Raw genomic sequence first — 17,135 nt, 5'->3', positions numbered from 1 at the left:
CTCAGTCTTAAGCTAACAAGAACTGAACTAAAAGTAAATTCAGATTGCCACCATTACTAAAAATGTATATACAAACAAGCATTGAATAGTAAATTGTAGCCTATATTTCTTAAAATTTTTAACTTTAAACAGATTCTCAACCATTTGGTCCTAAGATTAAATTTTTTTAAATAGCATACAAATTTTAAAATATCATACAGGTCAATTTTATGTCCCTGCATTGCTAGGGATTGAACCCAGGACCTTGCACATATTAGGCAAATGCTCTGCCACTGAACTACATCACCAGTCCCCACAGACTGTTTTTAAGAAACATATTATTATTATTAAGTAGTACTGGTTTAGAAGAAAAAAATCCAAGTAAAAGCTTGTTACTTAACATAAGGTAAATGAAAAACTTTAAAGAAGGTATTCCCTGTACAGAGAAATTAATATTATAGGGTAAGTGCACAAATTCTATGGAGACATGGGTTCAAATCCCAGCACATTTTACTAGATATGACCTTGGGCAAGTGTCCTAGCCTGTTCCCTCATTTATAAAGTGGGGATAATGGGAAGTTTTTATGAAAGACAAAAGATACCTGCTTCCAGATAAGAATGGGATACAGAAGAATATGGGTCCACTCAATAAAATATATAACAGAGAAGAGCCACTCTTAAAAGTTTTCTCCAATCAGGAAAACAAGGGAACAAAGCAGAGCCGGATGTAGCTCAGTGGCACTGTGCCTACCTGGCAAGTGCAAGGTTCTGAGTTCGATTCCTGATTTCACAGGGGGAAAAAAAGGAAGAAGAAAAAGAAGGGAAGTAGTTATTACTTAAGATTGGAAAATGTACCGGGGATTTAGCTCATTGTTTCCACTGCCTGCTTTGCAAGCACAAGGACCCAAGTTTGATCCCCGGTACCAAAAATTAAAAATTGGAAAATGTACCAGTGTTTGGAAATAATATAATTCTGAGATAAAAACTGACACTTGATTTACAATTATGATACCAATACTACTTTTTAACTTAAGGCTAATTGACAAAGCTATGGAATTCAAGGGAGGAAAGGAGATGGGCACTCTCTATGTATTTGTGCAGCATTCCCATAGTTAATAGTCTCTATAGAAGGACCTCACATTCCTCTACGCAGTTCCTAACACAGTATCACCAGCAGGACAAGCAGATGACCTCCAGGAAGCCCAAGACTAAGGATAACCAGAGCTTGACCCAACTTATGGGGATCACTGATAATAAATGGACATTTGTATTAAGGAAATGGACGTTAGGCCACTGCCCACTCACTTTCTAAAATAAAACAAAACTGAATCTACTGCAAAATGCTATTTGGATTAGAAAAATACACTTCTCGGGCAGGGGATTTAGCTCAGCGGTTCGGTGGCCTGCCTTGCAAGTGGAAGGACCTGAGTTCAATCTCCGGTATCAAAAAAAGAAAAATACACTTCTCATACACAACATGTCCAAATTAAAGAGCAAATAATCCTGTCCCATTGTTCTGTGAAAGAATCCTACACAGCAAGAAGCCGGCAATGGTGACTCTCAACTCTCTAGGAAGAAAAACAGAAAAATGGCTGGCAGAATTCTAAGTGCCCAGTCCTAGATACTATCAATGAGCACTTAAATCCACTTTATATCAGGTTCCATGTTGTATTTCCTTTGAATAAATGTTTATATAATGACGAGAGACAACAGAACTGTTACCACCTCAGCAACAGCATGAGTAGGGCTAAGTGGCAGTCCAAGCCTAGTCTGATTCTGCTGCTAACACTTAACATATGTCTATCTCAGTCACCTGTGACAATAAGCATTAATAGATTATGAAAGGGATAATAAATGATTTATAGAATATACTATAACTCCCTCTCCCACTCAAAAAAAGAAAACCTAGATTATTCCAGGTAATGGAGAAACTTCAACAAGGACAACTACAACAATAGAACACTGAGAAATGAATTTCTAGAAACTTCCAAATGCAGAAACCAGCTTTGGCATAAATTACTTCAAACATTATGCTTCATGAGTGAAAACACTATAATTACTGTCAAAAGAACTATTTGAACAGAAGTAGCTGAACATCACCGCTGCTATTATAACTAGTAAAAAAAGTTACAGATTTCTATGGCATGTTTGATTGGCTTTGATTTTCCAGATTTGAAATTCCTGCCATGTAAAAACAGTTTCTCAAACAGGATTGAGAGCAGAATTCTATAAGAGCAGAGCATCAATAAAAAAGAAAATTGAATTTGGAAAAAGAAGTAAAAAGATATGAATAAAACACAAACTGAATAATTCAACTCTGTGTAATTGTTGGTTATAGAAAAGCAGTTGTCTCTATTAAAAACAGAGAAATGTCATTTGAAGAAAAAAGATGAAAGTAGCAGATGGCACAAGATTCCAATACCTAGTACATAAACATCACTTACGATCATCCTCCAATGAAAAATACTGAGTGGCTAGGATGTAACTGTCATTACATTCAGAATGCTTATGTCTTTATCTACTTTGAAACAGAATGAAATAGGAAAGGATAGGTATAAAGCAATTCAGTAGGGGGAGGGAGGATACTAGAGCTAAAAATGAAGTTAGTTAAGAAGAAGAAAAATCTAAAATAGAGGAGATTTTTGTACTCCAGAAACATTCCTTAAAAGTCAGGGCATATAAAGGAAGTTTTGGAGTTAATGCCAACAAATCATCTACTACCCACAATGAAGCCTGGCACTAGAAAATAAACCCATATCTCTGCAGAACAGTCTGGGTTACAACTGAACATAGAGGATGCAACACTGAACACTTATATCTCAACATTTTGTAATGAACTTCTTCCCAAATATTTTATAGATTAGAAGTGAAAATCATTTGTTTGTGCTAATTGTAACTGACATGAGAAAATACAGAGTGAAAATTGATTTAAGGTTACTTCAAAATTATGCATTTATGATAAGCCTTGATACAGTACTTGTTCCTTTAAACTTGACGTGTTTCCTTAAATTATTATGTATCTAGAAATTACATGTAGGTTGAAGGTTTGTAATCTTCATAATAACTGTGTAATTTGTGTCTATGACAGGAAAATAGTGTTCAACACGACACTAAATTAAAAAGATTTATAAGACAGGTATCTATAGTCTTTGGTTTTTAAAGACATAATTTAATTATTTTCTGTCCTTACTACTGCATATATTCTGACGTTTTTTCATTATTGTAACAAAGTACTGAGGGCAGGCTAATTTTCTAAAGAAAAGAGGCTTACTTAGCTTACAGTTCTAGAGACTCAGTGACATGATGCTACACTACTCAGCCCTGGCTGAGGACCCTCTGAGAGACAGCACTATGGCAAGTGAGTAAGAGGGGAGAAGGAGGGGGAAGGGAGAAAGTGGGGACAGACTGACTCACACAATGCCAGGCCAGAAGCCAGAGTGACTCAGGGGTTAGGTGTGCACTTCTAGCAACTTCTTCTAGCAAGAACTCAGAAATCCTACAAGAGTTACCCTAATCACATCCAAGGGTAAGACCCCAGTGACCTCTCACCAGGATCCCCCTCTTAAAGATTCCACTGCCTCCCACACTGCCACACTGGAAACCAAATCTCCAACACATTTTTGGGAATAAACCACATCCAAACCTGAGTACTTCCTACAAAAACAGTTCAAAGTCAAGATTTTCCAGTTCTAGTGAATTGAACAACTGTTCCTTAAAAAGTTTTCTATGTGAAAGGCATCGTGTTAAATATATAATTTCTTATACTCTATATTCTAAACATGACACAAACCCACAGACCCACTTTGTCTTTAATGAATTCTTTCTTCCCTATTTTAGCTTTTTTTCCTTCAAAGGCCAAAAATATCTAATAATAAAATCAAAATAAATTAAATTTTAACAAGATATCCCCATGAATTTCACCACTATGAGAAACTAAAAAGTACAAATAAGTTGTAAATCCTTATTTGATGCCATATATACTGCTATCAATGAAATGACAGACTGCTATTTTTATTTTTTTGGTACCGGGGATTGAACTTGGGTCCTTGTGCTTGCGAGGCAGGCACCGGAGCCACTGAGCTAAATCCCCAGCTCCCTGGACTGCTATACTTTAAACCAGATTTATAACTAATTTATTAAACTTGCTACACGAAGTTATTTAAAGTATTACAAATCCAATAATCAAAAGTGAGATAAAAATCTCAATTGATGTCCATTTAAAAGTATCAAGCAAGTAGGGCCAGGGACTTAGCTCAGTGGTGCTGTGCCTGCCTTGCAAACGTCTACAGTTCAATCCCTGGAATCAGAAAATTTAAAAAAAAAAAGGAAGCAAGTAATAGGCTAATGTACAGCTAGTTACAACATCAAACTAACTTTTCTTCATTTCTTGAAGACTGGTTATTAAAACTAAAATACTTTCACTTGACTATAGATAGAAGTGAAATTCAAAGGTCAAAGGTCATGGCAGTCACATTTTTCTTGCTGTCAGAGACTTACTTTTTGAAGGCAAGAGCAGAAGTAAATCCTATTTTTTAAAATCTATACTCAAACGGAAGCATATAATATCCTTGCTATACTGGCCCAATGTAGTTACAATACAATACAGCCAATGACAATCCAAACACACAATATGACTATCACGGTAAAAACAGATGGCTGGCATGAGCATTTACTGTGGACTCTCAGTACAGCAATCAACTATGAGCAGTGGTAGAAAACTATAATGAATTTTCAAGTTTTTTTAAAAAGTTTATTGCAGTAAAAGACATACTGCCATAGTCTCCCTCAAAAATATTTCCTCTCATTTAAAACACAACTATCCCATCATTCTTGTCACTTTTTTATTAGCATTATGTATGTGATGTATGCTGGGAAATGGGATACATACATACATATATATGTATGTATGTATGTATGTATGTATGCATGTATAGTGTCTTAATCATTTTTATTTGCAACTTTTTAAAATATTTTCCTTGTTTTATTCCACTAGTTATTACTCATAAGAAAATTTCTTTAGAGGTACATGATCCCAACAATGAATGTAACTGTACTGTATCCCTAAAATGTACCAATAAACTCAATAAAATTAAAAAAAAAAAAAAAAGAAAATTTCTTAATATTTTCCAGACTTTAATTCATGTATGTACAACATAACATTCTGAGTCACAGTGAATGAAGAAGTATCGTCTTTAGTTACACATAACATATAATGTAAATAAGTAACAGAACCTCTTTTAAAATATTTTTATTTATAACATTTAAAAATATGAGAAACTAAACAAAAACTAGTGGGAAATTTGACTATATTTTTGTGAAACTAATGCATCAATATCTAATGCACCAAATGGATTTGGTGCCCATGTTTAATAATTAAATTAGAAAATGTCTGAGCACGTCTCTCTAATAACAATAAAGGCACACTCAGCCACCTCATCTTTGACAAAGGAGCCAAACACCCTCACTGGAGGAAAGGTAGCCTCTTTAATAAATGGTGCTAGAAAAACTGGTTCAACTTGCCAAAGATTAAAACTAGACCCAGATGTCTCAATATGTACTAAACTAAAATCAAAATGGATTAAAAATCTAAATATAAAACAGAAACACTAAACTGGCTGGAAGAGAGGTTAGATAGAACTCTTGAAGACACTGGCGTAGGAAAAGATTTCATGAACAAAACTCAATTGCATGTGAAATAGCACAATCAATCAACAAGTGGGATGTCTTCTTATCAAAAAGCTTCTGCATTGCAAGAGAAACCACCAACAATATGAAGAGACAATCCACAATGCGGGAAAAATTTTTCACCAGCTGTTTCTCAGCCAAAGGTCTACTAACTAGAATATATAAAGAACTTTAAAAAAAAATCAGACCTCCCAAATTGACAGACGCAATCCAAAAATGGGCATCTGAAATGAACAGACATTTCTCAAAAAAGTACAAAGAGCAAACAAACATATGAAAACAACATTGAACATCACTGGTCATTCAAGAGATGCAGATGAAAAAAACAATGAGATTCCACCTCACCCCAGAAAGAATGGCTATCAAGAAATCAACCAATAGCAAATGCTGGAGGGGCTGTGGGGAAAGAGGAACCCTGCTCCACTGCTGGTGGGAGTAGCAGACTGGTGCAAACACTGTGGACATCAGTATGGAGATACCTCAAAGAACTAGGATTAGAAGTCCCATTTGACCCAGCTATTCCCCTGCTGGGTATCTTCCCAAGAGAATTAAAAAAATCATACCTCTACAATATATATGCACCCATTTTCACAGCAGCACAATTTGTAATAGCTAAAACTTAGAAGCAGCCCAACTGCCCATCAATGGGAGGCTGGATAAAGAAACGGGGTTTTTAATAAAATGGAATATTACTCAGCCATTAAAAATAAGAAATAGAGACATTTATAGCTAAATGGATGCACATTGAGGCGATACTCTTAAGTGAAATTAATAGGACACACGTGTAAAAATACCTAATAGTTTATGGTGTGTGAAAATGAAAGTATAAATAAGTACTAAAAGGTATAATAGATATTGTGAAATAGGAAGAAAAGGGGCAAAGGGGAAGGGGAAATGAGAGGGACAGGGATAAGGGAAAGTAAAGAAGGAAATGAAATTAATATGAGAAAATGAAAAAATGGAAACAAAGTCTTTGTAGATAGGAAGGGATGGAGGAACAAAGATGGACTACGTAAAGGTGCAAATTTCCAATGATGAAATATCATTATATTGTATACCTCAAATGTACCAATAAAATTAATTTTTTAAAAAATATTTCAATTTATTTGCCACTTTCTCAAGCAGTTCTGGAAGTCCTTTATTGTGTCTCTAGCTGTGCTGTCATGTCTGACTCAGTATCTTCAATCAATTCAAACTGTTTACATTTCTTGGTCTTTCTGACCCTAAAGAAGAGCCAGAAGTGTCACATTTCTAGATACAGTGAATCAAGTGGATGAGGACACACTGTAATGCCTTTCTGTTGAATGGCACTCTTCAACAGCATTCACTGTATTTTTTTTTTTGTTTTTGTTTTTTTGAGACAGGGTCTCACTATGTTGTTGAGACTGATCTGGAGCTCACTAAGTAGCCCAGGCTAGTCTCGAACTCACAGCAACTCTCCTGCCTCAGCCTCCCGAGTGCTGGGATTATAGGCCTGTGCCACCACACCCGGCCTATTCACTGTATTTTTTATCACACCTTTAAAGACACTTACAAAAGGGGACTTCTAGAACTGAAAGTGGCAAAAATAATGGGATAAATGTGTACAAAGCATGGGAGAGTATTCTGAGGGGGATTAATGACAATGTCTTTTGCTGTAATAAATATTGTTAACTTGAAAATCCATCGTATATTTTTATTGCACTTCGTATTGTGTATATTAGGTGTTTAATAAAGTAAATCTATCATTTCTAATACATTGGCAACCTAGAGGGGCACAGTTTTATTAATTATGCAAATCACTAGATTTCTATCAAAGATAAATCCACAATACGCTCAATGGAAAGTCCATATATATTTTTTAAATGAGAATACAACATATATAGGCATTAACCTTATAGCTGTGCTGTCACAGTGGCCCTACTGGGAAACCTCTATGGGATAGTCTAAGTACTGCATTAGACTTTAAAATATGGGACCTTAAAAGGAGTTGGGGTACATTGTAAATGGCCTAATGAAATATCTTCAGTTTAAGCAATTTACTTTCCTTGGCTTCTATGCACTATACCCCTGTAACATTTGACAAGTATAGCAGTCAAAAATGTCTCCAAACATTGTCAAATGTGCCCTGGAGACTGATATATCTCCCAGTTGAGAACCATTGCCTTGATCAATTTATTTTGCTTACTCTTTCCCTTTTATGAATACATTAAGTGATGTGTTTTTAAAAATCCAACATCAGTCTTGATGAGTTCTTTCAATAAGAAAACCCTAAGAGATACACTATTGTGTTATAATTTGCAGCAATTTTTTTCTTTGCGAAAACTCTTAAAATCCATACAATCTTCAAGTCAAAAGAATTCAGCCATCCACTGTCCATTCCCCTGTGTTATGGAGCCCTCACTCTGATCTCCTTTTGAGGAAATACTCCCCATGGTGTACAGTTGTAGTAGTACCTAGTTCTTCCTTAGCTAATACTTTTCTACTATTCCTTTTGATTATTTTGAACTAATATGCTTCTAAAATTTCCTTGCTTCCTAAGTTAATCAGAGTTAAATTTCAATCTTGCAACCAAAGGAATCTAACAGAAACAAGATAGTACACATTTCAAGATTTCGCCCTCCCACAAAGTTCACCAGACAATTAAAAATGTCATTGTTTTTCCTGGTAGAATGGATGGGGGTATAGGTAAAACAAGAGCTGTTAAAACTGTGTGATATGTTATGGGATTCATTGTACTTTTCTCTGGTTTTGAGCAAACCCATAATGTACTATGAATTTTAAAAGGAGGGATAACATTAAACAAAGCTAAAAAGGGGGGGGATTTCAAATATTTTCACAACAAAGAAATGATATTTGAAGAGACAGATATGCTTTCACTGATCTGAACATTACACCTACTGAAGTATCACACGCTACCCCATAAATATGTACAGTTAGTCTTTTTTATATGTGAATTTTAAAAATAATGAAAAGGACTTCTTAAAATTTTTCACTGATAATTATTCTATAAAAGAAAATATCACAAGCAAAATGAATTCCAAAGTTCTTTTCAAAGAAATGTATTCAAAACTTCTATTTATGCATGCACGTGTTCAGATCTTACATCCAAGAGAACTAGCTGACGGTTCTGTGTGCATCTGAAGTGAAAACAGGAAGGCTTGGTAAGCACGGCATGTACAAGTGACAGTGCAATGGCACAAAGAGACATTTTCTAAAACTGCTTGCAAGTCTTTATTGAAATATAGGCAACAGACACAATGATGTTCAAATGCTCTGTCACTCCAAAAAGTTGCTTTTAAAAGACTGAACATAAAACTTTCCTAATGCTTTTTTCTAAGGTTCCTTCTCTGGTGCAAAAAAAAAGAAAAGAAAGAAAAAATATCTGTTGATTCTTCTAAGAACTATCACATAAATGAACACAGACTTTTTGCCAAGATTTGACAGCTGCAAGTTTTCTTGAACAGGCCTCAAACAAAACACTTTTTTAAAAAGAAAAAAATAATATAAAGGTTGTGCCACCCTCTACTCTCCTTACTGGTGACAGAAAATAAATTCTTTATCAATAGTCATTTTTCCAGGTTAGAGCGAGGCTGCCAAGCCCATTCCAAATGAGATATGAAATTGGCTCTCACTGGCACCTTTATTCATCTCATCTTCCCTTTCTTTATCATGGACCAAGGCAGAGCAAACAGGAGCTGAATAATGAAGGAAACACACACACACACACACACACACACACACACACACAAAACCAATAATAGTTATCTTAACAAAAACCCTACACTAATAAGAGAAAGGAAACAAAGCAAAACCTATGTGAAATAAAGTAAATCTGAGTATAACCAAAAAATTCTTATTAAAATAAAGTTGAATTAAAAATAATAAAATTTCAAAGACAAAAAATCCTACCATAACATGTTTGTTTTCTTCTTAATGAAAATGATTTGAATTTTTTTAATATTTAAACTGCACTAATTATATACTCAAATCAACCAAACCCAATTAAATAATTATAAAACACTATAAGTGAAACTACTGAAATACACACAGACCCTCTGGCAATACTAATTATATCTTGATTTTTTAAAACCTAAGTCATAAGCCTTCTCTACTTCCTAAGAAAATGGTAGTCCTAATCTATAACTTAAATTCTGATCCATACATTTTGTGCAAATTGTGAGTTAGCTTAGCAATTTGCCAAAAGAAAAAACATATATGAGAACATTTTTCAAACCCTTTATTTTGGGGATGAAATACTTCAAGCCCAAAAAGGATAAATTATATGTTAAAGAACCTATGGCCAGTGAGGACTATAATCCAATTCAAAGATTCTCTATGTTACTGCTCTCAAACAAAATAGCCAGGCAGTCCAAAACAAAACAAAATAAAGAATACATACTAACAATCTACTTAGAGGTAGGCATGTGTCTAGTGCTCACAGTAAAAAGACATTCCATATGACCATATAACCAGAATGCTCTGTGCTATATGCAAATGTCAGAAATAGAACAGATGGGAAGCACTTGACTATCTTGGATTAAAATGTATGCTCACATTTTTATGCATAAGTATAAACTTTGTCTTTAAAAAGAAGTAGTTTAAATATACACACACGCACACACACACACTATCTTTGCCATTCTACATATTGCTTTTTTTTAGTTCATAGCCCTTCAACAATTTATTGGGTTAGATATAGGATTTACTTGACTATCTAATTTTCCAATGTAGGCCTGTACCATAACTCATTTAACCAGTCCTCTAGGATAGTCATTTGGATTACTTCCTGTTTATACCATTATAAAACTTCAATGAACACTCTTAACTATCCTATAATTAATAATAAAATCAATAATAAAATGGAAGCATATACAGAGAAAAAAATCCAAAATAAGTGTTAAATAAGTGTTAAGAGTAATGATTACAAAATGGAATTAGAGTATTTTGATTTTCAACTTTACAAATTTCTGTAACATTTTTAAGTGAGTACAATACTAATTAGTGCTATTTATTCAGGTACTATGTATGACATATGATGTTCATCATTAGCTGCAAAATTATATAATATATAAAAGCAGGTAATTTAATTTTTAGTTTTAAAATACATTCTTATTAGATTTAGAAATTACTGAGGAATCATCAATATAGACCTGATATATGGAGAAAACAAAGCTCAGAGCCCACTTAACTAAGAACTATTAAAAGATAAAATGTTAATTTAATTTGCAAAGAAGAAAACATAGGGGTTTAATAAGCAGAATTCAAAACCAAAACTGGCCAAGTTTGTATGTTTAGCACATTTTGAAGTTCAGTCATATATAAATAATATCATACTACAATCATTCTTCTCTAAAAATATCTGATACATATAATAATTGCACCAAAATCTCTTCAAGATACTATGAAACTCACTGCTTCTGATTCTCAGATTCCTTCTTGGCTTGCTCCAATGCCAATTCTTCAGCCACTCTTCTTTTTAATTCTTCATCAGAAACTAGAATCAGCAAAGAGCAGAAGGAGATAAAATAAGCACCTTCCTAAAAGCAAAACCAGGAAAATGCTCAAGAAGACAAAGCTGAGACACAAGTGAATGGGAACTTTTGTCAGGTGGTCAGTGTCTCCCTGGAAATTCCTAGGCACTGTGGAAAAGACCAATTAGTGCACTTAGGAGTAATTTAATCAAGAGTTCCCTGGTGACCTAGAAATTTCCAAACCTGTCAGAATTTATAATAAATTCAAAGAGCTGCTTACTAACCTGTGGGGGCTAAGACAAGAAGAACAAATTCTTTAAAATGCTGCACTAGTATTAAAGTCTGACAATCACATGTAAGGGTAGGTCAATCTAACCTTAAGGAAATTAGAGAAGAAAAAAGCACCAAAATCTACTCACTTCAATATTTAACAAAAATCATTCATTACAAAGAGATTATTTGTATATACATTAATTTTTTCATGATTTGTGATTTATGAAAATTCAGAAACACTATTTGCTAAAATTCAAGTGCAAGAAACTGGAGACAGAACAATTCTGAGAACACAGCTGAAGCTTCCTAAATACCTGGTGACTTAACTTGAAACATCTGGTCTTTCCAATTAGAAGATTGTTACCACGTGTTTTGTAAAGCCTCTTTCAGTTTTGATGGTAAATAAAATGGACAAGTTTCACCTGCTTCCTTAAGGGCCTTCTATAAAGACATAAATAAAAAGTATCCTTTCTTCATTATAAACTTACCATATATGTTGGAATACCATCAAGAAGGTGAAACTATAACCCAAAGAATGGAAGAAAATATTGGCTAATTATGCAGCTGACAGACTTGTATCCAGAGCACACAATTGTACAGATTAACAACAAGGTGAAAAAACAAAAAAAACAAAACAAAACAAAACCCTCTTACAGTTATAGAATAAAAAAACAACCTGATTAAAATTGGGCTAAGGACAAATTAGGCATTTCTCAAAAGCACATACATACAAATGACCAATAAGCACATGAAAAAGTTGCTCAACCTCATTAGTCATAAGTAAAAGGCAAATTTAAACCACAACGACATGCCACTTCAAGGGAGGTGACAAACAATAACAAGTGCTGGTGAAGATATGGAGAAACTGGAACCCTCATACACTGCTGGTGTGAAAAATCACATAGCTATTGTGGAAACAGTTTAGCCATTCCTTAAAATACTACACAAGGTTACAATATGTCCCAGCAATTCCATTCTCAAGAACTACATATATTAAACCTAAAACACATCTATACAACCCAAAAAATGTTCATAAATGTTTATAACAGAATTAGTCACAATATCCCAGCAATGGAGACAATCTAAATGCTCATCAGGTGATGAATGGATAAATAAAATCTGCTATCACAGTTTAACAGTATTCAACCATAAAAAAGAATGAAGTACTGATACATACAACGTGGATGAACCTCTATTATGCCAAATGAAGAAGTCAGACACATAAAACTATACATTATATGCATCCATTCATATGAAATGTCTAAAAGAGCAAAAGAGCAAATCTATAGAAAAATCACATAAGTCATTGCCTGGGGTGGAACAAAGGTAAAGTTGGACAGTGATGAGGAGGAGGAGGAGGAGGAGAAGGAGGAGGAAGAGGAAGAGCTGCTAATGGATATATAATTTATTTTTACAGTGGTGAAAGCATTCTAAAATTAGATTGTGATAGCTGCGTAATACTATAAATATGCTAAAAACCACTAAACTACATACATTAAACAGGTGCATTTTATAGCATTTCAATAATTTTAATAAAAGGAAAAAAGGCAAACAAGGAGGAAAAAGCAAAAGAGGGGGAGAAAGAAAGTAAAAAGAAAACAATGGATAGGGAAATCAAGACATAGAGGAAACTACAGTTACAGTCTAATCCTGGAAAGGCCATCAATAATTCAGGGGACTTTAGAAACGTTACTGACCTCTGCGAGTAGCAATTTTCTCAAAAGGCTGTTCTCTAATGTCCCTTCCAACACTACTCAATGCTTCCATTTTGCTTCTCTCTCACTTCATAGTTTGTAACATGAATAATACACAACTCTCTACTTTGAAAAGGTCACACAAACTCTAGAAAAACACGCTACAGCATTCTATTTGCATTCAAGCAAATCATAAAGAGTTCATTAATAAATGTTTTCAAACAATGCAAATAATAGCAGAAAAATTGCAGGTGGTAGGTAATACCTCAAAAAAAAAAAAACAGCCTCCACAGTTTATTTTCCCACTAGCCAGATTTTGGGTAATCTAATCTCCCTGAACTTTGGTTTCCTCATCCAAAAATAGGACACAAGTGTGGGCTTGCTAGCTATGAATACTGAACTATGCACTCCACAAGGAAATACTTTTCACAGTTTAATCTACTCGAAACAAGTAAAACTGTGTCACATTTTTTTCATATTGTACAAAGTAGCTCCAGTAAAAGCAAAACTTAATCTATATAAGCAGTTCTCCCCAATTAATTCAAATAGAAAAATTTTTCTTGAGCAAAATTCAACATTCTTGATCAAAATCTACTTAACTCAATTAAAACTAGGCTTTTATAAGTCTTCAGTATACCATACCTAAGTATGAAGCAATGAGATCACTTTTCTAAGTGCGATGATAAAAGTCTGCTCTTCTTTTTGTGATGTTTGGCATTTCCTCTCATCTTTACTAAAGTATAGCAGACAGAGGGTTTCGGATTTGGCTCAGTGGCACTGTGCCTGCCTTGCAAGTGCAAGGTCCTGAGTTTGATCCCCAATACCAAAAATAATTTAAAAAACTAAACAGAAAAATCATACATATTCAAAGTGTGCAAACTATGCAATGGTTACCACAATCAAATTTGCATATCACCACACTTAGTTATCATTTGCATATGTGTGGAGTGAAAACATCTAAAAGCTGCTTATCATATCTCAATAAAATATTATAAAACAAAGTCAAATATAAGTTCTGTACCCCCAGAACTCCCTCGTCTTATAACTGAAAGTCTATATCCTTCAACCAATATACTTCCCATCCCTCTCCCCGTCCAAAGCCTCTGGCAACCACTGTTCTACCCTCTACTTCTGAGTTCAACATTTTAGATGCTATGTTTAAGTAAAATCATGCAATATTTGTCTTATGACATCTGCTTTATCTTATTTAGCTTAATGTTGTATCTTCAAAGTATGTTTTATGTCCATTATATAAAGGAAAAGTCAAATGAACAATGAGATTATTACTCAGATGTGATCAACGAGGAACAGAATGGTAAGGACACAATTAACAAAAAGTAACTGGCTTAAATGATGAAAAGAAAACCATGCAGGTAAGACTGGGCAGAAGCAGTGATGTGGGGAGAAAGAAATCCAACTCAGAGTCTGCTGTTGCTTCCCATTCCCTTCTGCCAGTCCTTAGCCCTGTCACCTCCTGTGGGGTAAGGAGAGACCCAGTGTAGATAAAGAGCATCAATAAGGAACACCATCAAGATAGACCACAAGGGAAGCCAGAAAAATGGGAACAGGAAAGCAAAAGCAACAAAAAGGGCAAGAAAGCTCCAGGAATAATGCCCATGTGGGTAAATAAATTGGGTGTTATCATTTCTCATCAGTAAAAGGAATAACATACAGCGGTCTTTCTAATGCCCTATTTAAAAAAAAAAAAATTACAACTTTAGGTCTCAACCCCAAGGTCACACCTGAAAAAGTAATCACCTTAGCTAGGATTACGATTTTAAAATAACAAAAGATAAAAACATGACCTAGCATAAAGAGTTTAAAATAGCAAGTCAAAGCACAGGCAGGAAAATGAGCCACGTAGTAATGGGTTTTGAGCAGATCTAAACTTCATGTTGTTTTTAAATCAATAAAATACAGAAACCAACAATACATTTCTTCTGATAGGTCTGATCCAAACTGCATAAGGGAAAATGATACACCATTTGGAGACCACTATTTTAAAATGGCCTTTTTGAAAACACTTTCCAGCTCTTAGGATCTGAACATTTTCTCAAATAAAACTGTTATTAAACTAAAAGGTCACTGTTTCAGAATGGGCTATTTGAAGGGAAGCATAGGAAAGGCCAACTTTGCCTATTAGCACACTGAGTTTCCGAGCACATCTTTAGTTAAAAACTGACAAAGTTTGTGAAATAAGAAAGTAAAAATGAGAAATGTTCAAGCCACATAAATCAGTTTTGCCATGAAAATTTGCAAAACTATTTCAAGTTCAAAAATTTGGTTCTGCGACTTTTACATATATACACATTTTCCCTTTAAATTGTTAAGACAAAAGAATGTTTTCTTCATATATTTGTACCCTGTATATTTTTAAATCTTACAAAGCATTTTAATTTCTTTCTCAACAGCAAATGGACCTTAATAAACACAAACGCTGACATTTTGCCACTTAGTTATAGAAGATTGGACAATGACCATAAAACAGAAGAGAAAAAGTCAAGCATTGCAAGGGCTTGCCTACAGCAAGTGTGGTCCTAAACTCTATTGGAAACCATTATTGAAAATAATAAATATTTAAATTACTAAATGCAGGTCATACATCCTAACAAATTTTTTGTTTGCTTGTTTCTACTAAACAAATGGGTTAGCTGGTCCAAAGAAATAGTCTTTCCTGAATCCCTAGGAATCTCTTTAATTATCTTAGTCATCTGAATTTCTAAGTTAAAAATTTGGAATTAAGATTAAGTAAGAACCTCCAAACACCTAACCATATACTTAAAACTGTGACTCCATGGTCTTACTTCTCAGAGCATATATTCAAAATACTTCTTCCATGTTATATGCCTTTCCATGTTTTCAGAAAATGATTAAACTGGAGAGAGGGGGTAACAACAGATACTATAATACATTTGAGACAGATCCTTAAACAGTGAATAGAAATGACTCCAAAAGATGGAAAGACTATAAACTCATCATCTATGAAAAATATTAAAGATTGAAAATGCAACCATAATCTGAAATTTACATTGATTCCTTGGACCTCAAGGCACATGTCAATTCCCTTTACAACTTTCTCACCGATGAGTCTTTACTTCATTTTATTTGTATAAACCTTACACATAAAATTCCCTCCCCAGTTGCAATATTTCTTAAATAGTCTTTATAAATTGCTTAACAAAAATTGTTGCTTTCCACTGAGAAAAATGCCAGTTCTTCTGGGATTTTTTTTTTCTTTCTTTTTATTGAAGTTATTGGCACAATCTAGGTATACAATACAATTACAATCATCATTGGGATTCTGTACGTTTACATAATAGGTCTTGATTCTCATTTTTCCCCTTGTCCCTGCCCTCCCTTCACCCCCTCATCCCCTCCCCATTTACAAACACTTTATTTCCATTTTTTCAGTTTCTCATATTTTTTTCCTCTCCCTTATTACCTTTCCCCCACCCTTCCCACTTTCCTTGCACCTTTAGCCCTTTACTTCCTACTTCACATTATTAATTATCTCATTAGGATCCTGTGTACTATTATAGTTTTTCACACCAAAGAAACTATTCAGTATTTCAGTTAAAGAAATCTCTGTATGAACATTAAAAATTGGGAATCCTAAAATAAAACTAAAAAGGAAAGTAAAAGAGAAAAGGCAATGATGTAACATCAAAATAATACTTAATTCTGGAGATGAAAATGGTCCCTGAACATATTTAAATTGCTTCTCGCTCTTATAGTCTTATCTTATTTTCTTTTTTCCATTATTTAGAGAATAGTTTATTAGTTTCTGTAATCAAACCCACGTAGATATGACCTTACATATTTAGTACAATGTGTTACCCTGTACACATGGAAAAAAAATAAATAAATTAACATTTCTAGACCAATATGGTTGTCCATTTCTGTACAATGCCAACTCAACACAGTAAATTTGGATGACTTTTTCCAAAGTTGGCAGCACCGTTAAAGTTTCCCAAAATTCAATTTATATATACATTGTGTGTGTGTGTTTGTGTATATAGACTAATATATATATATAGTCTATGCCTATATA

At 34.1% G+C, this 17,135-nt stretch overlaps 1 protein-coding gene across 2 annotated transcripts in view; it reads right to left on the bottom strand.

Annotated features, from left to right (window-relative positions):
* The window catches only part of Chchd3 (coiled-coil-helix-coiled-coil-helix domain containing 3), a 286,903-nt gene that overhangs the window by 216,351 nt on the left and 53,417 nt on the right, over positions 1-17,135 (bottom strand). For both annotated transcript variants that reach the window (XM_010611731.1, XM_010611732.1), the window contains exon 3: positions 11,059-11,140. In XM_010611731.1, coding sequence (XP_010610033.1) covers positions 11,059-11,140 — 82 coding nt within the window. The remainder of the gene's footprint in view (positions 1-11,058; positions 11,141-17,135) is intronic.

Source organism: Fukomys damarensis, unplaced genomic scaffold (genome assembly GCF_012274545.1).
Source record: "Fukomys damarensis isolate Sample0158 unplaced genomic scaffold, DMR_v1.0_HiC HiC_scaffold_4, whole genome shotgun sequence".
NCBI classification, from domain to species: Eukaryota; Metazoa; Chordata; class Mammalia; order Rodentia; family Bathyergidae; genus Fukomys; species Fukomys damarensis.
This window is presented reverse-complemented; position numbering and strand designations above follow the sequence as displayed.